Source organism: Theropithecus gelada, chromosome 11 (assembly GCF_003255815.1).
Source record: "Theropithecus gelada isolate Dixy chromosome 11, Tgel_1.0, whole genome shotgun sequence".
Lineage (NCBI taxonomy): Eukaryota > Metazoa > Chordata > Mammalia > Primates > Cercopithecidae > Theropithecus > Theropithecus gelada.
The window spans coordinates 54,270,620-54,294,752 of NC_037679.1; the positions used below are offsets into that span (position 1 = coordinate 54,270,620).

Genomic DNA, 24,133 nt, shown 5'->3' on the forward strand with positions numbered 1-24,133 from the left:
AGGTGGGTGGGTCACTTCAACCCAGGAGTTTGAGACCAGCCTGGGCAACATGGCGAAATTGCATCTCTATAAAAAATGCAAAAATTAGGCCGGGTACAGTGGCTCATGCCTGCAATCACAGCACTTTGAGAGGCCGAGGCAGGTGGATCACCTGAGGTCAGGAGTTCGAGACCAGCCTGGCCAACATGGCGAAACCCCATCTCTACTAAAAATACAAAAATTAGCCAGGCGTGGTGATATGAGCCTGTAGTCCCAGCTACTCGGGAGCCTGAGGCAGGAGAATGGCTTGAATCTGGGAGTCAGAGGTTGCAGTGAGTCAAGATCATGCCACTGCACTCCAGCCTGGGCAACAGAGCAAGACTCTGTCTCAGAAAAAACAAAGAAACAAACAAACAACAAAAACAGGCCAGGCATGGTGGCTCATACCTGTAATCCCAGCACTTTGGGAGGCCGAGGTGAGGGGATCACCTGTGGTCAGGAGTTCGAGACCAGCCTGGCCAACACAGTGAAACCCTGTCTCTACTAAAAATACAAAATTAGCTGGGCGTGGTGGCTCAATCACTTGTAGTCCCAGCTACTCAGGAGGCTAAGACAGGAGAATCGCTTGAATCCAGGAGGTGGAGGTTGCAGTGAGCCAAGATCACGGCACTGCACTCCGGCCTGGGCGACAGAATGAGACTCTGTCTCAAAAAAGAAACAAACAAACAAATTTAAAAATGAAGCAAAAATTATCCGGGTGAGATGGCACGGGCCTGTAGTCCCAGCTACTAGGGAGGCTGATGTGGGAGGATCACTTGAGCCTGGGAGGTCAAAGCTGAAGTGAGTCATGATCATGTCACTGCACTCCAGTCTGGGTGACAGAATGAGACCCTGTCTCAAAAAAAAAAAAAAAAAAAAAAGACAAAATAAAATAATAAAATGTTGTCTCAGCTTACCATTCAGGAGGCACCATGCTTCCATCCACTTCCCAGAATGTGTTTTTGCCATTCATTTCAGTAGTATATACAACCCATCGGTGACGGCCTGAGTGGAAAGACGAACATTTAGAAAGGAAAACTTTTTTTTTTTAAAGCATAGATGCATAATATCAAAGAAGACAACCTTTTTATTAAGAAAAGACTTTGTGTGATCTTATATAAGAGAGCTATTAGAGGAATAACACCCTGGGTGAATTTATGAAGGCAAGCTCCAGGACGTGTGTGGCAAGCTTTAATCAGCAACCTGCACCAAAGACTGAGATGATTCACTGCTGTGGAGGGGCTCAGGCCTTTCCCGGAGCGGAGAATCCTTGCTTCCCTGCCAGCTCCCCAGAGGGAGTAGCAGACAGGACAGGAAAGTGTGTTCTCAGATGTTCAGGGTATTCAGAAAATAAGGTGCTCCTCTTGCGACTGGGGCAAAAACACATTTGTAGCAATCATACTTGAATTCTACGTCTCCACATAAGTATTTTTTTAAAACCACCCCAGATCCTTTTGGAAATTTGTGAATTATACAAAATAAGCAAACATTAGAAATGATGGTTAGGTACACAGGACACCTCATGTCATCAAAATAATATGGCTGCATTCCTCATTTAGGAAATTTCTGAGCACTAGTTGAGGGGCCTAACCACTATTTACACTATTGGGTCCTTAAACTGAGCAAAGACTTGGGCTTTGTCACTTATTATCAGTGGTTATTAGGCAAATTTCATGAGCCTCAGTTTCTTTATCTATTAAAAGTGGATGACTATACCTACATCTTAGAGTTGCTGTGAAAATTAAATATCACATACATTCACCTAGTTCAGCATCAGCCATATAAGCGCATAATAAATATTAATTCCTTCTACCCCTTCCTTACTGCTCTTACCTGCCCATAGGGAACACTGAATTTGTTCATTCCTATGATGGATTTTAAACCAATAAGCAAAAGGTAATCTGCATTTCATTTACAGGGTTTTCCTAGATAAACATATAATCAACAAATACTGACTACCGGTACTTAAACATGACCCCATCTCTTTTTAAAAATACAGATTTCAATCAACATTTACTGCTTCATTTAGAGAAATCAATCTTAAGAATAGCTAACTAAAAATAAACTATAATTCAATAAGGCATGGGAATGTGCGGGCAGACGGAGGAGACCTCGGGAAAGGTTTCATAAGTCAAGACCTGACAATACAGTTAGGCTATAATGATGGAGGTGGGCCTTAACAATCTCTCTCTCTGTCTCTCTCTCTCCATATTTCTTGAAATGTTAAATGCCTATCCTCAGACTCAGAAATTCCGATTTATTTATTTATTTGTTTGTTTACTGGAGACGGAGTTTCGCTCTGTCACCTAGGCTGGAGTGCAGTGGTGCAACCTCGGCTCACTGCCTGCAACCTCCCCTTCCTAGGTTCATGCAATTCTCCTGCCTCAGCCTCCCGAGTAGCTGGGACCATAGGCATGTGCCACCATGCCTAATTTTTGTATTTTTAGTAGAGATCAGGCCAGAAATTTATTTAAACACATACATGTAGTTATAAGCAGGTTCACAGTAGCATCATTCCTAATAGCAAAAAGCCAAAAGCAACCTATGTGTCTATCAACAGTAACAGGATTGAAGAAATAATGGTTCTTCCATACACTGGAATGTTGTGTTGCTGTTTTTAAAAATGCTGTGCATTTTTTTTTTAAATAAACAAACACAACTGGCTGGGCACGGTGGCTCACTTCTTAATCCCAGGACTCTGGGAGGCTGAGGCAGAGGGATCACTTGAGCTCAGGAGTTCAAGACCATCCTGGGCAACACAGTGAAACCCTGTCCCTACAAAAAATACAAAAATTAGCTGGGCATGGTGGCACACGCCTGTACTCCCAGCTACTCTCGAGCTTGAGGTGAGAGGATCACTTGAGCATGGGAGGCAGAGGTTGCAGTGAGCCGAGATCACACCACTGCATTCCAGGTGGGGCAACCGAGAGACCCTGTCTCAAAATAAAAGAAAAGAATCTTAAATATACATAAAGACTAAATTATTAAAAGAGTTGCAAAATTAAAAGGGGAGAGAGCTTTCATACACCAAATATATATATACACATACATATATAGGTACACACACACACACGAGATGGGGGACATTGTGAGACACTATGTTGCCCAGGCTGGTCTTGAACTTCTGGCCTCAACTGATCCTCCCACCTTGGCCTCCCAAAGCACTGGGATTACAGGCATGAGCCACCATGCCAGGCCCTAATTTTTTTTAATTAGCAAAAATAAGAATATTTCCAATGCAAGGGAGAAAAGAAGAAAGGAGTCCGGCTGCAGTGGCTCATGCCTGTAATCCCAGCACTTTGGGAGGCTGAGCTGGGCAGATCACGAGGTCAGGAGTTTGAGACCAGCCTGACCAACATGGAGAAACCCCATCTCTACTAAAAATATAAAAAATTAGCTGGGCATGATGGCGCATGCCTGTATTCCCAGCTACTCAGGAGGCTGAGGCAGGAGAATCGCTTGAACCTGGGAGACGGAGGTTGCAGTGAACCAAGATCCTGCCATGGCACTCTAGCCTGGGCAACAAGAGCAAAACTCCGTCTCAAAAAAAAAAAAAAGTAAGACAGTTCCTTGGGACTGTTTCTTCATCTATAAAACAACAGTGTTTAGACAATCTCTTAAAATCTATTCTAGGTCTAAAATTCTGTGATTTATGTGAGTATTAAAAACATCATAACTAGGTGTGACAGTATGTGCCTATAATTCCAGCTCCTCAGGAGGCTAAGGCGGGAGGATTGCTTGAGCTCAAGAGTTCAAGACCAGCTCAAGTAAAATAGTGAGACCTCATCACACACACACACATACATGCACACACACATGCACATGCACACACATAAATAACAGAGTACATAAGATGTTTACTTCTTATAGACCAACATGCATCCAAAGCAACCACACATGGTTTACACATTCCTGAGAAATATTCCTAACTGCTCAATGACTTACCTTCTTCATCTGTAAAATGGGGGCATAGGGAGCACAAAAGTGCCTATCTCAAGGAGATGTTGAAGATTAAAGTAGATAATGTATGTTTTTGTTTAGCACAGCACCTAGCACATGGTAATCACTCAATAAATGCTAGGTAATTATATTTCACATTATACATTGTTCCCCTGGATGAAGACTAATTGCTTTTTCCTCTTTGATACTTTTCATTTCAATCAAGAGAGTATTTTTTTATTATTATAAAAGTAAAAAATGCACATGGGAGAAAATTCAATAATTCAAGAAGGTACAGGTTGGGTGTGTCTAATTCCAAAAGCTCCAAAATTGGAAACTTTTTTTTGTGTGCTGGCATGACACTCAAAAGAAATGCTCATTAGAGCATTTCAGATTTCAGATTAGGGATGCTAAACTGGGACATATAATGCAAATATTCCAAAATCCAAAAAAATCTAAAATCTGAAATATTTGTGGTCCCAAGCATTTCAGGTAAGGGATACTCAAACTGTAAAAAAAAATAATAGCAGTCACAGTGCTAATATTGACTGAGCACTTATTATGTGCCGAGCATTAGGCCAGTGGTTCTTAAGAGTTGGAAATTTTGCCCCCAAGGCGACATCTGGCAATGCCTGGGACATTTTCGGTTGTCAGTCAGGGCCGCTGCTGCTGGTCATTCTATGATGCACAGGACAGCCCCTCACAACAAAGAATTATCTGTCCCAAAAAAAAGAAAACTACAAACCAATATCCCTGATGAACGCAGATACACAAATCCTCAACAAAATATTAGCTAACCGAATCCAACAGCATACCAAAAAGATAATCATACATCATGATCAAGTGAGTTTAATACTAGGGATGCAGGGATGGTTTACCATACCCAAGTCAATAAATGTGATATACCACATAAATAGAATTAAAAATAAAAATCATATGATCATCTCACCAGATGCAGAAAAAGTATTCGATAAAATCCAGCATTCCTCTATGATAAAAGCCCTCAACAAAATTGGCACAGAAGGGACATACCTCAAAGTAATAAAAGCCACATATGACAAACCCACAGCAAATGTCATACTGAATGGGGAAAGGCTGAAAGCATTCACCCTGAGAACTGGAACAAGACAAGGATGCCCACGTTCAGCACTTCTATTCAACGTAGTACTGGAAGTCATAGCCAGAGCAACTGCATAAGGGAAAGAAATAAAGTGCATCCAAATTTAAAAAGAGGAAGTCAAACTGTCGCTGTTTGTTGATGATACGATCATCAACAAACTTAGAAAAGCCTAAAGACTCATGCAGAAAGCTCCTAGACCTGATAAATAAATCCAGCAAAGTTTCAGGATACTAGATCAATGTACACAAATCAGTAGCACAGCTATACACCAACAACAACCATGCTGAGAATCAAATCAAGAACTCCATCCCTTTTACAACAGCTGCAAAAAACAAAATAAAATACTTAGGAATATACTTAACCATGGAGGTGAAAGATCTCTACAAGGAAAACTAAAAAACACTGCTGAAAGAAATCATAGATGACACAAATAAATGGAAACATACCGCATGCTCATGGATGGGCATAATCAATATTGTGAAAATGACCACATGGCCCAAAGCCATCTACAGATTCAATGTAATTCCCATCAAAATACCATCATCGTTCTTCACAGAACTAGAAAAAACAATTTTAAAATTCATATGGAACCAAAAATGAGGCCACATAGCCAAAGCAATACTAAGCAAAAAGAACAAATCTCGAGACTCCACATTACCCGACTTCAAATTATACTATGAGGCTACAGTTACCAAAACAGTATGCTACTGGTATATAATAGGCCAATGGAACAGAACAGAGAACTCAGAAATAAAGCCAAATACTCACAGCCAACTGATCTTCAACAAAGCAAACAAAAACATAAAGTGGGGAAAGGACACCCTATTCAACAAATGGTGTTGAAAAAACTAGCAAGCCACATGTAGAAAAATGGAAGTGGATCCTCATCTCTCGCCTTATACAAAAATCAACTCAAGATGGATCAAAGAGTTAAATCTAAGACCTGAAAACATAAAAATTCTAGAATATCACTTCAGAAAAACTCTTTCAGACGCTGGTTTAGGCAAGGAAGTCATAACTAAGAACCCAAATGCAACAAAAACAAAAATAAATGGTACCTAATTAAACTAAAAAGCTTCTGCACAGCAAAAGAAATAATCAGCAGAGTAAACAGACAACCACAAAGTGGGAGAAAATATTTGCAAACTATGCATTAGACAAAGGACTAATGTCCAGAATCTACAAGGAACTCACACAAATCAGTAAGAAAAAAACAATCCCATCAGAAAGTGGACAAAGGACATGAATAGACAATTCTCAAAAGAAGACATACAAACAGCTAATAAACCTACAAAAAAAATGCTCAACATCACTAATTATCAGGAAAATGCAAATTAAAACCACAATGAGATAGCACTTTACTCCTGCAAGAATGGCCATAATTAAAAATTCAAAAAATAATAGATGGTAGTGTGGATGTGGTGAAAAGGGAACACTTTTACACTGCTGTTGGGAATGTAAACTAGTACAACCACTATGGAAACCAGTAAGGAGATTCCTTAAAGAACTGAAGGCAGAACTACCATTCGATCCAGCAATCCCACTACTGGGTATCTACCCAAAGAAAAATAAGTCATTACATGAAAAAGACACGTGCATACACATGTGTATAGCAGCACAATTTGCAATTGCAAAAATAAGGAACCAACCTAAATGCCCACCAATGAATGAGTGGATAAAGAAAATGTGGTATATATACACCATGGAGTACTACTCAGCCATAAAACAGAAAGCAATAATGGCTTTTGCAGCAACTTGGATGGAGCTGGAGGGCATTATTCTAAGTGAAGTAACTCAGGAATGGAAAACCAAATATCGTACGTTCTCACTTATAAGTGGGAACTAAGCTATGAGGATGCCAAGGTATAAGAATGATATAAAGGACTTTGGGGACTCAAGGGGATAAAAGACTACATACTGGATACAGTGTAACACTGCTCGGGTGACAGGTATACCAAAATCTCAGAACTCACCACTAAAAAACTTATCCATGTAGGCCAGGCACAGTGGCTCACACCTGTAATCCCAGCACTCTAGGAGGCCGAGGCGGGCAGATCATGAGGTCAGGAGATCAAGACCATCCTGGCTAACACAGTGAAACTCCGTCTCTACTAAAAATACAAAAAAAATTAGCTGGGCGTGGCGGCGGGCGCCTGTAGTCCCAGCTACTCGGAGGCTGAGGCAGGAGAATGGCATGAATTCGGGAGGCGGAGCTTGCAGTGAGCCGAGATCACGCCACTGCACTCCAGCCTAGACGACAGAGTGAGACTCCATCTCAAAAAAACAAACAAACAAAACTTATCCATGCAACCAAAAACCACCTGTACCCCAAAAACTATTGAAATAAAAAAACAAAAAATGAAAAGAAAGAATTATCTGCCCCATAGTGTTAACACTGCTGAGGCTGAGAAACCCTATATCACGGTAAGTTCCTCCCATTCACTTTTCATCTTTTAATACAGCTTTATGAGGCACTTATTATTATTATTCTACTTTACAGATGAGAAAACTGAGGGTTAGGGAAGTTAATTAAGTTAACCGGGTTACAAAGTTACAAAGTGGAGGGGCAGAATATTGAATCTCTACCATCTGATTCTATGAGTTTATTGAGTTTCCTTCCAAAATTTAACACGCACACAAAAAGCATGTATTTTCTCCTTTTGAGGATACCAAACATTGTTCTGCAACCGGAATTTTTTTACATTACACATCTTTGACATCTCTCTATATTAAATTTATAGGTTTATATCATTCTTAACAACAAAGTATTTTAAAAAAATGTTTAATTCACCAGTATCCAACTTACGCACACTAATGTTGCTTTTAAAATTTACTAGCATGGTGGCTCATGCTCGTGATCCCAGCACTTTGGGAGGCTGAGACAGGAGGATGGCTTAAGCCCAGGAGTTCAAGACTAGCCTGGGGAACAAAGTGAGACCCCGTCTCTTAAAAAAATTAAAAAATTAACCAGGTGTGGTGGTGCATGACTGTGGTCCCAGCTACACAGGAGGCTGAGGCAGGAGGAAGGCTGGAGCCCAGGAGGTCATGGCTGCAAGGAGCCAAGATCACACCACTGCCTCCAGCTTAGGCAACAGAGTGAGACCCTGTCTCAAAAAAACAACAACAAAAACAAACAAAAATGCTGCGGCCAGGCACAGTGACTCACACCTGTAATTCCAGCACTTTGGGAGGCTGAGGTGGGAGGATCACCTTAGCCTAGGAATTCAAGACTAGCCTAAGAAACACAGCAAGACCCAGTCTCTCCAAAAAAAAATTTTTTTAAACAATTAGCCAGGCATGGTGACACATGCCTATAATCCCAGCTACCTGGGTGGCTGAGATAGGAGGACAGGTTGAGCCCAGAAAGTTGAGGCTGTTGTGAGCCATGATCAAGTCACTGCACTCTAGCCTGGGTGACAGAGCGAGACACCAAAAATAAATAAATAAATAAAATTTAAAACTATAATAAAACAATGCGGCCGGGCGCGTTGGCTCAAGCCTGTAATCCCAGCACTTTGGGAGGCCGAGACGGGCGGATCACGAGGTCAGGAGATTGAGACCATCCTAGCTAACACGGTGAAGCCCCGTCTTTACTAAAATACAAAAAAAATTAGCCGGGCGAGGTGGCGGGCGCCTGTAGTCCCAGCTACTCGGGAGGCTGAGGCAGGAGAATGGCATGAACCCGAGAGGCGGGGCTTGCAGTGAGCTGAGATCCAGCCACTGCACTCCAGCCTGGGCAACAGAGCCAGACTCTGTCTCAAAAAAAAAATAATAAAAAAAAAATAAAACAATGCTGTGATGCGTGTTTGGTTTGCAAGAATATTTGCAGAATTTTTTTTTTTTCTGAGATAGAGTCTCACTCTATCACCAGACTGGAGTAGAGTGGTGGGATCTCGGCTCACTGCAACCTCCGACTCCCCGGTTCAAGCAATTCTCCTGCTTCAGCCTCCCAAGTAGCTGGGATTACAGGCACACGCCACCACGTCCAGCTAATTTTTTATTTTTACTAGCGACTGGGTTTTACCATGTTGGGCAGGATGGTCTCAATCTCCTGACCTCATGATCCGCCCGCCTCGGTCTCCCAAAGTGCTGGGATTACAGGCGTGAGCCACCACGCCCAGCGGAATTAGTAGTTAAAAGTGGAAGTGCTGAGACAAAGGATGTGTGCAATGTAAATTTTTATAAATGTTACCAAATTATCCCTCAAAAAGACTGCATTAACCTATATATTTCTATGGCTTTGCCCACACTGGGATTTATCAGATTGAATACTCAAGGCTGGGCGCAGTGGCTCACACCTGTAATCCCAGCACTTTGTGGGGGCCAAGGTGGGTGGATCACGAGGTCAGGAGTTCAAGACTAGCCTGGCCAATATGGTGAAACCCCATCTCTACTAAAAAATACAAAAATTAGCCTGCCATGGTGGCGTGCGCCTGTGGTCCCAGCTACTCAGGGAGGCTGAGGCAGGAGAATTGCTGGAACCCAGGAGACGGAGGTTGCAGTGAACCGAGATCACGCCACTGCACTCCAGCCTGGCCAACAGAGCCAGACTCCGTCTCAAAAAAAAAAGAAAAAAAAAAAAAGAAAAGAAAAACACTTCAAAATTTAATAGGTGAAAAATATGTAACACTGTTTTTAAACTTGCATTTCTGTTGTTGCAAGTGAGAATGAGCATTTTTCCATACCTTCATTGGCTATTTTCTTTTTTCTGTAAATTATCTTTTTTCATTTTCTATTGAGTTTTTCATCCTTTTCCAAGTGTTTTGTAAAAGCTCCTTGCAAAATATGGAAAACAGACTCAAATCAAATGCCAATCCCAATCCAATTATTCATACTAAAAAATACTGCACTCACCAAAAAATTGCTTGTTGTCTTCGTAGTATTTGTTTCCATATTTGTCTTCCCCCACTAATGTACCAACCTTCACATCATTTGTCCTGTGAATACCCAAAAGAAAACAGACATTTTAGAATGATTCTTAGTTCAAAACATAAACGGAAATAAAGTGAGAGTAACAACTTTCAGACACAAGGGCTGCTGCATCAACTAGCAAAACGAAGAAGTGCTGGGGATGGGAAAAGATGAATTGACAACTGATGTGCCCAAATTATACTAAAAATATAAATGTAGTCCCTAGATTACAGGACTACTTGTATCTACTATCCCTCAGCCAGGAGGCACTGGAGTTAGTAAAACCTTCAGGAAATCAAAAAGCCAAAGTATTTCATCTTACAACGATACGAAGGTCTCCAGGCTCTTTCATTCCACTCTGGGTCTCCATTTAGGTTTCCGCTTAACTATGCTGCTCCTGGGATCAGTGAATGTCAGGACGACCATTATTATTACCTTCAACGCCTTACAGAGAGGGTACGGCAGTGCAAGGATTAAAAAAAAACTTTACCAAGGTCACTGAGTTAAGGTCTTGTAATGCTCATTACTCTCCAGGGCGTGGGAAAAGAGTGCAGCCCAGATGCCCTTGCCTCCGTGTCACAGCTCTGACTCTACAGAGAGCTTCGGTCTTGTCTCGGGGAGATACGCAACAGAGACCAGCCTGGGGGTGGCAAGGCAGAGATTGGGGCGCTTGTCCTTGACAAGAGCTGTGGATTCTCCAAAGTGACCCGAGCCTGGGCCCCCTTCCAATAAATCAGCCAGCGAAAGTATAGCCCCAGAGGCCAAAAGCATGGCTCTGGCCGCCTACCTGAAAAGAGCCCGTAGATAGCCTCGGAGACCGCCGTGGCCGGTGAACTGCTGCAGCCCGCGTTTCAGGACCTGCACCAACTCCATCTTGCCCCGCAGGCCCCGCCTCCCGGGTGCGCCAAGCAAAACCTACCGGATGGAAGCCGCCACTCAGCCGCAGGAAGCCCAAGCCCAGAAGGTTCCCACGCCAACGCCAGACGCGGTGGCTCTGCGCCTGCGCAGAGCTAGGGCTTTCCTACACTGTCTTGTTCTGGCTTCCCAAGCAGGCAGAATTGGTTTCCCCTGGAAGCAAAGGTACCTTAAACTTTAGAGTTTTCAGAGGTGAAATCTCGAAGGCCGGCATATGCTGGAAAGCTCACTTAGACGAGGTTTCCCCACACGGGAATTCCTCCTTTGGGAATTTCAGTTTCCTTATCTAAAAATAATTGGCTTTGGTGGGCGCGATGGCTCACTCGTGTAATCCCAGCACTTTGGGAGGTCGGGTTGGGAGGATCGCTTGAGCCCAGGAGTTCGAGACCAGCCTCGCCAACACAGTGAGAACTCTGTCTCTACCAAAAAAAAAAAAAGAAAAATTAGCTGGATGTGGTGGCGCGTGCCCGTAGTCCCAGCTACTCGGTAGGCTGAGGCTGAGATGGGACCATCGATTGAGCCTAAATAATTTAAATGTTACTTCATTTGTTAACCACAGTTCTACAAAGAGAAACCTCCCTTCAACTATTTGGTTCCTGAGATACAATTAATATAGGAAAGGCAGTATAGGTGCTTGATTCTCTTACCTTTTTTTTAAATTTTAGAGACAGGCTTTCACTCTGTCACCCAGGCTGAAATACAGCGGTGTGATCATAGCTCACTGCAGCCTCAAAGTCCTGTGCTCGAGCAATCCTCCCATTTAAGTATGTACTACCACCCCTGGCTAATTTTGTTGTTGTTGTTTTTCAGAGATAGATGTCTTGCTATGTTGCCCAGGTTGGTCTTGAACTCTGGCCTCAACTGATCCTCCTGCCTCAGCCTCTCAAAGTGCTGGGATTACAGGTGTAAGCCACGACACCCAGCCAATTCTTTCCCTTATGTATGTTTTCAAAGTAACAATTTATTTACTTAGCTTTTTTTTTTTTTTTTTTTTGGTAGTGGTGGTTAAAAACACAAAATATAAAATTTACCATTTTAACCATTTTTAAGTGTACTGTAGTGTTAACTACATGCACATTATTGCACAACAGATCTCTAGAACTTACTCCTCTTGCAAAACAGAAACTTTGTATCCATGGAACAACTTTTTCCTCTTCTCCATCCCCTGCCAACCACCATTCTACTTCTGTTTCTAAGAGTTTAACTAATTTAGATACTTGATATAAGTAGAATAATGAGGTGTTTGTCTTTTAGGACCTGGCTTGTTTCACTCAGCATGATATCCACAAGGCTCATCCATATTGTACTATATGACAGGATTTTCTTCTTTTTATAAATGTTGAATAATATTCCACTGTATATATATATGCCACCCAGTTATCTGTCCATAAACATTTCTGTTGATTCTGCCTCTTGGCTATTGTGAATAATGCTGCAATGAACACAAGTGTGCAGATATCTTTAAGATCCTGTTTTCAGTTCTTTTGGATATACACCCAGAAGTGGATTGCTAGATCATATGGAAATTTTATTTTTTATTCTTGTAGGAATCCCCATACTGTTTTCCATGGCAGCAGCACCATTTCACATTACTGACAACAATGCACAAAGGTTCCAACTTCTCCACCTCCTCACCAACACTAGATATTTTCTGTGTTTGTTCGTATGTTTGTTTGTTTGTTCTGAGACAGAGTCTAACTCTGTGGCCCAGGCTGGAGTGCAGTGGTGTGATCTCAGCTCACTGCAACCTCCGCCTCCCGAGTTTTTTAGTTCAAGCGATTCTCCTGCCTCAGCCTCCCGAGTAGCTGGGATTACAGGTGTCCGCCACCACCCCCAGCTAATTTTTGTAATTTTAGTAGAGACGAGGTTTCACCATGTTGGCCAAGCTGATCTCGAACTCCTGACCTCAGGTGATCCACCCGCCTCGGCCTCCCAAAGTGCTGGGATTACAGCCGTGAACCACCGCGCCCAGCCTGTGTTCATTTGTTTTTCACAGTGGCCATCCTAATGGGTAATGAGGTGATACCTCATTGTGGTTTTGATTTGCATTTACCTGATTATTGATGTTAACCATGTTTTCATATGCTTGTTGGCCATTTGTATATCTTCTTTGGAGAAATGTTTGTTCAAGTCCTTTGCCCATTTTTGAATCGGGTTATTTGTTTTTTTGTTGTTGAGTTGTAGGCATTCTTTATGTATCGTGGATATTTTCTCCCGTTCCCTAGGTCATCTTTTCATTCTGTTGATTGTGTCCTTTGCTATACAGAAGTTTATAAGTTTGATTGTAGCCCCAGTTGTCTATTTTTACTTTGTGCTTTTGTTATCGTATCTGAGAAATCACTGCTAAATCCAATGTCATGAAGCTTCCCCCCTGTTTTCTTCTAGGAGTTTTATAGTTTCAGGTCTTACATTTAGGTCTTTAGTCCATTTTGAGTTAATTTTGGTATATAGTGTAGGGTAAAGGTTGAACTTCATTCTTTTGCTTGTGGATATCCAGTTTTCCCAACACTATTCTCTCCCCACTATGTAGCCTTGGTACCCTTGTCAAAGATCACTTGACCAAATACTTAAGAGTTTATATCTAGGTTCTCTATTCTGTTCCATTGGTCTATATGTCTGTTCTTATGCCAATACCACTCTGTTTTGATTACTGCATCTTTGCACAATGTTTTGAAGTCAGAAAGTGGGTTCTCTATTCTATTCCATTGGTCTATATGCCTGTTCGTATGCCAATACCACTCTGTTTTGATTACTGCATCTTTGCACAATGTTTTGAAGTCAGGAAGTGGAAGACCTCCGGCTTTATTTTTCTTAAGATTGTTTTGTCTATTCAGGGTCTTTTGAGATTCCATATGAATTTTATGACTTTTTAAAAATCTGCAAAGAAAAATGGCACTGGGATTTTGATAGGTATTGCAATGAATCTGTAACTTACTTTGGGTAGTATGGGATTTTAATTTTAACAATATTAAGTCTTCCAATCCACAAACATGAATGTCTTTCCATTTATTTGCATCTAATTTCTTTCAGCACTTTTGTAGTTTTCGGTATATATATAAGTCTTTTGCCTACTTGATTAAGTTATTCCTAAATATTTTATTCTTTTTGATGCTATTTTAAATGTGATTGTTTTCTTAATTTCCTTTTTGAGTTGTTCACTGTTAGTGTTTAGAAGGCAACTGATTTTCGTGTGTTGATTTTGTACCTTGCAACTCTGTTGAATTCATTTATTAGTTCTAACCAATTTTTGGTGGAATCCTTAGGGTTTTCCACATATAAGACCATGTCATTTGTTAATGGAGATAATTTTACTTTTTTGTTTTTTTTTTAAGGCAAGGTTTCACTCTGTCACCTAAGCCGGGGCTCAAGTGATCCCCCTGCCTTAGCCTCAGGAACAGCTGGGACTACAAGCATGCAACATCATGCCTGGCTAATTTTTTAAAAAGTTTTTTGTAGAGATAGGGTCTTGCTGTGTTGCCCAGATTAATCTTGAAATTCTGGCCTCAAGCAAGCAATCTTCCCATCTCAACCTCCCAAAGTGTTAGGATTATAGGCATGAGCCACTGTACCTGGCCCTTCTTTTCCAATTTTCAGCTTTTATTTATTTATGTTTTGCCTAATTGCTCTGGCAAGGGTTTTTAGTAATATGTTGAATAGAAATAGCAAGAATGTACACACTTGCCTTGTTCCTGATCTTAGAAGAAAAGCTTTCAGTTCTTCACTATTGAATATGAAGTTAGCTGTGGCCTTTTCAAACATGGCCTTTATTAGGTTGAGATAATTTCCTTTCATTCGTAGTTTGTTGAGTGTTTTTGCCAAGTGCTTTTTCTATACCAATTGAAATGATAATATGGTTTCTGTTTTTCCTTCTGTTAATGTGCCTCTCAACTTACAATGGTGTTACATGCCCATTGTAAATAAAAATCTAAATAAAAAATGCACCGAGGCCACATGTGGGGTGGCTCACACCTGTAATCCCAGCACTTTGGGAGGCTGAGTCAGGCAGATTGCTTTGAGCTTAGAAGTTCCAGACCAGCCTGGGCAACATAGTGAAACCCTATCTCTACAAAAAATTAAAAAAAAAAAAAAATAGATGGGCATGGTAGCATGCACCTGTGAGGCTGAGGCTGGAGAATTGCTTGAACCTGGGAAGCAAAGGTTGCAGTGAGCCAAGGTCATGCCACTGCATTCCAGCCTGGGTGACAGAGTAAGACCCTGTCTGAAAAACAAAACAAAACAAAAAAACACACACAAAAAATGCATTGTAAACACCAGTAAAACCATCATAAAACAAAAAAATTGTAAGTCAAGTCATGATCAGTTGCAAACCATTTGTAGTACATTACACTGATTGATATTTATATGTTGAACCATCCTTGCTTTCCAGGAGTAAGTCAAGTCCCACTTGGCCATGGTGTATAATCCATTTTTTTTTTTTTGAGACAGAGTCTTACTCTGTTGCCCAGGCTGGAGTGTAGTGGCACGATCTCAGCTTATTGCAACCTCTGTCTCCTGGATTCAAGTGATTCTCCTGCCTCAGCCTCCCAGGTAGCTGGGACTACAGGTGCCTGCTACTACATTTGACTAATTTTTGTATTTTTAGTAGAGACAGGGTTTTGCCATGTTGGCCAGGCTGGTCTTGAACTCCTGACCTCAGGTGGTCCGCCCACCTCAACCTCCCAAAGTGCTTGGATTACAGAAGTAAGCTACCATGCCTGGCCATATAATCCTTTTAATGTGCTGTTGAATTCAGTTTGTATTTTCGTCGAGGATTTTTATATCAATATCCATCAGGGATATTGGTCTATAGTTTTCTTGTTGTATCTGTTGTGGTTTTGGTATCAGTGTAATGCTGGCCTCATAAAATGAGTTTAGTCTGGCTGTGGTGGCTCACGCCTCTAATTCTAACACTTTAGGAGGCTGAGGTGGGCGGATCACTTGAGTCCAGGAGTTCAAGACCAGCCTGGCCAATGTGACGAAACCCTGTCTATACTAAAAATACAGATACAAAACTTAGCTGGGCTTGGTGTTGTGTGCCTATAATCCCAGCTACTCAGGAGGCTGAGACATGGGAACTGCTTGAGCCTGGGAGGCAGAGGTTGCAGTGAGCTGAGATTCCACCATCACACTACAATCTGGGTGACAGAGGGAAACTCTGTCTCAAAAAAAAAAAAAAAAAAAAGAGTTTAAAAGAGTTACCTTGGCCGGGTGCAGTGGCTCCTGCCTGTAATTCCAGCACTTCAGGAGGCCAAGGCAGGTAGATCACCCGAGGTCAAGAGTTCAAGACCAGCCTGGCCAACATGGTGAAACCCCGTCTCTACTAAATACAAAAATTTAGCCAGGTGTGATGGTGGGCGCCTGTAACCCTAGCTACTCGGGAGACTGAGGCAGGAGAATTGCTTGTACCTGGGAGGTGGAGGTTGCAGTGAGCTGATCGCACCATTGCACTCCAGCCTGGGCAACAAGAGTGAAACTCCATCTCGGAAAAAAAAAAAAAAAAGTGTTACCTTCACTCTTTCTTTCTTTCTTTTTTTTCCTCTTCAAATGAGATGGAGTCTCACTATGTTGTCCAGGCTGGTCTCAAACTCCTGGGCTTAAGTGATCTTTTCACCTCAGCCTCCCAGAGTGCTGGGATTACAGATGTGAGCCACTGTGCCCGGCCAAGTGTTATCTTCTCTTTAATTTTCTGGAAGAATTTGAGAAGGATTGGTATTAAATTTTCAATTAATTCAAATGTTTGCTGGAATTCTCCTATGAAGTATCTGTTCCTTGGCTTTTCTTTGTTGGGAGGTTTCTGATTACTGATTTAATCTCCTTACTAGTTATGAATCTGTTCAGATGTTTTTTTCTTTATTTAAAATTTTTGTTTGTTTGATTTGAGACAGAGTCTCACTCTGTTGCCAGGCTGGAGTGCAGTGGTGTGATCTTGGCTCACTGCAACCTCCACCTCCTGCGTTCAAGTGATTCTCCTGCCTCGGCCTCCCGAGTAGCTGGAACTATGGGCACACACCACCACACCTGGCTAATTTTTGTATTTTTAGTAGAGACGAGGTTTTACTATGTTGGCCAGGCTGGTCTCAAACTGCTGACCTCGTGATCAGCCCACCTCGGCCTCCCAAAGTACTGGGATTACAGGCGTGAGCCACTGTGCCCAGCCCTTTGCTTTTGATTTCTAGCTTTATTCCACTGTAGTCAGAAAAGATACTTGGTATGATATCAATCTTAAAATTTATCAAACCTTGTTTTGTGACCTAATATGTGATTTGTCACAGACAATGTTGCATGTATGCTTGACAAGAATGTGAATTGTCTCATTGTTGGATGGAATGTTATCTGTATGTCTGTTAGGTCAAATTACTCTACAGCATTGTTCAAGTCCTCTGTTTCCTTTTTGATATTCTGTCTGGTTGCTGTGTCCATTATTGAAGGTGGGGTTTTGAAAACTACTTTTATTGTGTTACTATTTCTGTTTCTCCTTAATTCTGTCAGTGTTTGCTTCCTATATTTGAGTGTTCTGATGTTAGGTGCATATTTAATTGTTATATCTTCCTAGTGGATTAACTCTTTTATCATTTTGTAATCACTTTGTCTCTTGTGACAGTTTTTGACCTAAAAGTTTATTTTGTTTGAAGAAAAGAGGCCACTCCTCTTTTTTTGTTACTATTTGCATTAAAAATCCTTTTTCTGTCTTTTCACTTTCAGCCTATGTGTGTCCTTACATTTACTCTAAGTAAATCTCTTACAGAGAGCATATAGTTGGATCCTGGTGGGGTTTTTGGTTTGTTTGTTTGTTTTTTGGTTTTTATTTATTTATTTATTTATTTTTGGTCCATTCACCTACTCTGTCTTTTGATTGGGGAGTTTAATTCGTGTACATTTAAAGTAATTACTGACAGGGAAGGATTTACTACTGGCATTTTGTTAATTGTTTTCTGTATTTTTTGCTGTTATTTCATGTCTCTCTTTCCTCTCTTGCTACCTTCCTTTGTGTTTCATTGGTTTTTTGGTAGCAATTTGCCATTCCTTCATTTTCTTTTGTGTATCTTTTATAGGTATTTTCTTTATGATTATGTTATCTCTTGCTTTTTTTTTTTCTTTTTCAAACTGAAGCCGGGTTTTAATATGTTGCCCAGGTTGGTCATATGCTCCTGGGCTCAAATGATCCTCCCATCTTAGCCTCCCAAGTAGCTGGGATTACAGGCACATGCCACTGCACCTGGTGTCTCTAGCATTTTTAAAGTACAATATGTACTTATAGATTTAAATGTTTGATATGTTTCAACCCATTGCAGTTATTATTCTAATCAATTACCAAATTGTTTTATCTTTGGGTAGTAGATACCTCTTCAGGTTGGTTCCTGACTTTCTGAGATAAAACCTAGTCATCTTTGATAGTTTTATTATCATTATTTTATTTTTGGTGTGACAAGATGTTCCCAACTCATCTTATACATTTCCTACCCTGGACCTGCAATCAGCCTTTCTTCTGGGGACCCCTACTCCAGGGTTTATGGTTGCTTAAATCTCAACTCTATCACTGTATGAGTACATTCTCATACTGCTAATAAAGGCATACCTGAGACAGGGTAATTTATAAAGGAAAGAGGTTTAATTGACTCACAGTTCAGCATGCCTGGGGGTGGGGCCTCAGGAAACTTACAATCAGGCAGAAGGGGAAGCAAAAACATCCTTCTTCTCATGGTGACAGAAATGAGATGTGCAGAGGAAAAGGGAGAAAAGCCCCTTATAAAACCATCAGGTCTCATGGGAACTCACCCACTATCATGAGAACAGCATGAGGGTGACTGCTCCCATAATTAAAGCATCCTTTCCATGACACGTGGGGATTATAGGATTACAATTCAAGATGAGATTTGGGTGGGGACACAGCCAAACCATACCAATCACTAATTAGCTATATTGAGCAAGTTGCTTGAGCTTAGTTTACTCATTTATAAAATGGGGTTAATATTACCCACCTCATGAGATCACTGTAGGCATTAAATAAGGTACATAAAAAACTTAGCACAGTGCCTGGTGTATCATAAGTACTCAATAAAGGTTTGATAAATTACTTCTAAATAACAATAGAGGCATATGCCTTCTTGAGCAAATTTTTCACAGAACATTCTGACTTCCTGTTCTAATTTTGATCAGTTGTCTTTAGGCCTCGTGCATGAATGGATGATCATTCTGGGATTTCTTTTCATTGTGTTTCTGAATAAATGAGTCTTATTTTATCTTGGATCCTGCATATTTTTCTTTCTTAGAATTCTCTCATTTAGGGTTGCTTGTTTTTTTGTTTGTTTGCTTGTTTTGGTAGAGCACATTTTTGAGACTTTTTTCAAAAATGCATGTAGGAGATAACATTTCCTTTGATTGATCCTTTACCTGGACATAAAACCCTAGGTTCAAAATAGTTTCCTCACAGAACTCTGAAAGCATTCCTCCATTGCCCTCTAATGTCTAACATTTAGCTGGGTGTGCTGGTGTATGCCTATAGTCTCAGCCACTTGGGAGGGTGAGGCAGGAGGACTGCTATAGCCCAGGAGTTTGAGGTTGCAGTGAGCTATGATTGTGGCCACTGCACTCCAGCCTGAGTGTCAGAGTGAGACCCTGTCTCAAACAAAACCCCCAAACCTCTAACATAGTTGATGAGAATCCTGCTGCCAATCTGATACAAATTCATTTGTTAAAAATCTATTTTTTAATCTTTTGAAGTTTTTCAGATTTTTCTATTTGTCTTTAAAGTTCTAAAATTTCATGAAGATTTATCTAGGGCTTTTGTAGCTGATGTTTTTTGGAATTCAGCATCATCTTTGAATTTGGAGATGTGTCATTTTTAGCAGTAGAAATTGTTTTAAATAATTTTCCCCTACATTTTCTGTTACTTCTTTCTGAAATCTGGGTATTAGGTGAACATTGGCCCTTCTGGATTGATCCCCTGTATCTTTTTAATTTTACCTGCATATTTTCCATTTTGATCTTTATACTTTACATTCTGAACCATTTCTTTGTATTTATGTACCAGTTCACTAATTTGTTCCTAGTCTGGGTCCAGTCCATCAATCCTGATACAGATTTTTTTCAACATGATTTTTTATTTAAAGAACACAGAAAGAGAGAGAGAGAGAGAGAGAAAGAAAGAAAGAGAAAGAGAAAGAAAGAAAGAAAAGAACGACAGGAAAGAAAGAGAGAGAGAAAGAACGAACGAACGAACTCTTTCTTTGATCTTTTTTTTTTGAGACAGAATCTTGCTGTCACCCAGGCTAGAGTGCAGTGGTGCAATCTTGGCTCACTGCAACCTCCGCCTCCTGGGTTCAAGCAATTCTCCTCCCTTAGCCTCCCGAGTAGCTAGGATTACAGGCGCGTTCCACCCTGCCCAGCTAATTTTTGTATTTTTAGTAGAGACAGGGTTTCATCATGTTGGTCAGGCCGGTCTCGAACTCCTGAACTCGTGATCCGCCAGGCCTTCCAAAGTGTTGGGATTACAGGCGTGAGCCACTGTGTCCGGCCGGTCTCTCTTCTTTTTCATAGTATCCTGTTCTGATTTTTTTTTGTCATTAACTTGATATCAACATTGTTATTACAGAACAAACTAAAGTTAAAGAGATATACAGAATTCAGTTGGATAATACTGACATGTTCGTGTGAACAAACATTGCCAGAAGTCTTAATTCTTTCTTCAATGATCTTAGTTTCAATTTAGCTCATCCATTTTGATCATTTTCCCTCTTAAATTTAGTACATTGAACATATGTACCTCACTGAAGAAATCATATAGTTCAATTTTCTGAACTGATTGCCCACTGCCAGCAACAACTACTTCCAATCCTTTTAGCTTATTTGGTTATTCACTACCATATTTCTAAATTACATGCTTATAATATTTCTAGATTTTTTCCAACTTTCGGCATTATTTGTTGACTTCTCCACATAAGTGAGGACTTTTAGGGCTTTCACACACTTCCCTCCTCACACTTTGCAGTCCCCCCGCCAACTTCCTGCCCCATTTTTCATATATAGTTTACTAAATTTTCTGTTACATATCCATGTAAGGACAATTTAGTGTTTACAACTTCTCAAGGGCTTACTCCCCTCCCTTGGATACAGGGAATTGTGGAGGAGATCTGGAGATCTAAGAGCACCTCATTTTTTCTACATAAGGATTTATTTTTCTATCAAATATCATGAAATATACAAAAGTGCCTATTTGATCTTAAGAATCTACAATCAGCTTAATAAGTAGAATAGTATCAGAGACTGAAGTTTTCAAAAAATGGCTGAAAAACCAGCTTTGATTCCCTAAACTCTTCCAGAATCTTGCCACTTTCCTGTCAAGGGGCATAGTTTATCTTCCCTTGAATGCGGGTGGGTCTTTGCATCAGTAAATAAAATGACATGGAAAGCAATGTGGCTTGGTTTCTGAGGGTAGGTTAGAAACAACCATCCGGCTTTTCCCTGGCACTTCCTGTCTCAGCACTTCCTCTCTCAACGCTTCCTCCAGCAGCCACATGGAAATTACCCTTTATTTCCCACAAAAGGGGGTCCAGTCTGCAGCTGAGTAGTTTTTTTAGCCATCTCCTGCCCATACAAGTTTGAAGGTCCAAGGTCATATCCTCTTGCTTTTTTTTTCCCCCCCAAATTTTAGAAACAGGGTCTCACTCTGCCACCCAGGCTGGACTACAATGACACCAGCATAGCTCACTGCAGCTACCAACTCTGGGCTCAAGCCATCCTCCCACCTCAGCCTCCAGACTAGCTAGGGCAGCCATGCACCACTATGCCCAGCTTAAGATGTTACAATCCTTTAAACTTCTTATGATTTTTTATGTATCAATTTGTAAACAATTCCATAAGATGAAAACCACCCCTGACCTCCCAGGCCCCAGTCTTGTCCAGGTAAGCCTTCTCTACCTGGGTTTCCAAGTGAGGCTGCTGAGATGCAATATTTTTTCCCTCAAATGGTGGAAATATTTCTAGTATTTCTGGTTCCATATGCTCTTCCAGAAGTTTGCCACTTCATCATCAGGAGGTGGAGTCTATTTCCCCTCCTTTTCCAGCAGCACAGACCTTTGTGACTTCTTCGATGAATAGAATGCAGCAGAAGACATTGAAATAGTGTTTTTGTTCTTTTTTTTTTTTTTTTTTTTTGAGACAGAGTCTCGCTCTGTCACCCAGGCTGGAGTGCAGTGGCGCAATCTTGGCTTACAGAACCTCCGCTTCCCAGGCTGAAGTGATCCTCCCACCTCAGCCTCCCAAGTAGCTGGGACCGCAGGCACGTGCCACCAGGCCTGGTTTTTTTTTTGTTTTTTTTTTTGTATTTTTTGTAGAGATGGGATTTTGCCATGTTGCCCAGTCTGATCTTGAACTCTTGAGCTCAGGCAATCTGCCCGCCTTGGCCAAAGTGCTGGAATTACAGGTGTGAGCCCCCGTGCCCGGCCTGACACTGGATGAATTCTAATGCCAGGCAAGAAATGGTAACAGAGCTCCCACGTGGCCTTCTCAACCCTTGTTCTTGGAACCCAGCCTCTAGGTTGTGAGGAAGGGAAACAAGACTAGGTATGTGTTCTGGCTTCAGCTCCACCTGAAGTCCCAGCCAACAGTCACTAACAATTTCCAGATGTGTGAGTGAATGACTACATAGATTTCAGCCTCACTATTTGAGCTGTGGCTGAAAGTAGCAGAGACAGGCTGTCTCTTCCAAGCTCTGTCCATGTTGCAAGTTCAGGAACACAATACATGTTGTTTTAAACCATTACGTTTTGGGGTGGCTTGTTTAAAAGCAAATAGTTAGAACTCTGTCAATACTTTTCAAGCCTCTTATATTCTTTGTTTTTATCCTCTTCCTACCCCTTCAGAAGTAACTAGTATTCTAATTTAGTATTAATATTTCCTTTGCTTTCACAAAATTAGCTTTCCCACATAAATACCTCTCAACAGTATATTTGCCTGTTTTCAGTAAACCAGTTAAATTATGGTTTTGTATACTTTTGGGCTTTTTAAAAAAATTCAACATTGTATTTTGGGGATTCACCCATGTTTACAGTTTATTCCTTTTTTAGTGTTGCATAGTATTCCATTGGTGATTATACCACAATTAAACTTACCCATTCTCCTGTCAATGGATATTTGAATAGTTTTCCTTTTTTGCTCTTACAATGCTGACATGAATTTTTTGTATGTCCTCTGGTACACGTGTGAGTTTCTCTAAGATAATTTCATGCATGTTCAACTCTACTATTTAATGCAAAATCTTTCCCGAATTTATTGTATCAACACTCCCACCATCAACACACATATTTTCACTCCACGTACTCTACGTTTGGTTTTGCCAGACTAAAATTTTATTAGTCTGGTGGGTGTGTATTTGCTTCCAAAATAGACTTTCAACAAATCCTTCATCTTTCCTTCCAGAGATGTCACAGTACAAGAGCATTTTGGAGGATCTGTGGTACAAATCAGATTGCTTTGCAGCTTTCCACACTGCAGGATAAAAAGTCCTTCTCAGGTTTGCTAGGATCATCACTACTAATCTATTTTTAGCTTTCAAAAAGTTGTGGTTATCATTTATTTCTGTCCCATTTTTTTGTCTTTGTAAGATGCATTAAAAAACAAACAAAAACCATAAAGCAAACCAGGTGTGGCAGTTCACACCTGTAGTCCCAGCTAATCAGGAGGCTGAGGTGGGAGCATAGCTTGAGCCCAGGAGTTCTACCCTGGCCAACACAGTGAGACTTCGTGTCTAAAAAGAATATATATATATAACCCACAAACCTTTAGCTGTTTTAATGCAGTTTTAGAAGGAACTTAGGGTTAAATGTATGCATTCAAGGCATCTTTCACCATGCATTAATTTTTTAATTTCAGTAAGTTTTTTCTAAATGTTTCTTGGCTTTTCAAATCTACTTGGTTATTTTTGCTGCTCCTGTTTCTTGTTTACTTTTCGATTCCATTTTTTTCTCCTTAAAACATATTATATAGTTACATTCTGCATGTGACAATTTTAAGATCTAATATTGTCTGAGGGTCTTTATGTATTGCTTATTTCCTTGTGAGTTTGATAATTTTGTGTACTCATATTTGGTTGAGCCTGATCTGCGAAAATATCAAGATTTTTAAATTAAGGGTTGGTAAACCATACTCCAAGAGCCAAATCCAGTTCACTGCCTGTTTTTGTATGTTTTAGTGGACCACAGGTATGCCCACTCATCTATGTTGTCTATAGTT

General features: G+C 40.8%; 1 protein-coding gene across 2 annotated transcripts in view; it reads right to left on the reverse strand.

Moving 5' to 3' along the window:
• Nucleotides 1–10,888, reverse strand: part of NDUFA12 (NADH:ubiquinone oxidoreductase subunit A12) — a 42,874-nt gene extending 31,986 nt beyond the window's left edge. The window contains exons 1-3 of one of the 2 annotated variants that reach the window (XM_025401804.1): nt 10,776–10,888; nt 9,932–10,014; nt 936–1,023 (exon numbers count right to left, since the gene is read on the reverse strand). In XM_025401804.1, the coding sequence (XP_025257589.1) occupies nt 936–1,023; nt 9,932–10,014; nt 10,776–10,861 (257 nt within the window). In that variant the 5' untranslated portion in view covers nt 10,862–10,888. The remainder of the gene's footprint in view (nt 1–935; nt 1,024–9,931; nt 10,015–10,775) is intronic. The other variant, XM_025401805.1, reaches the window with a different exon arrangement.
• Nucleotides 10,889–24,133: the final 13,245 nt, after the last annotated feature.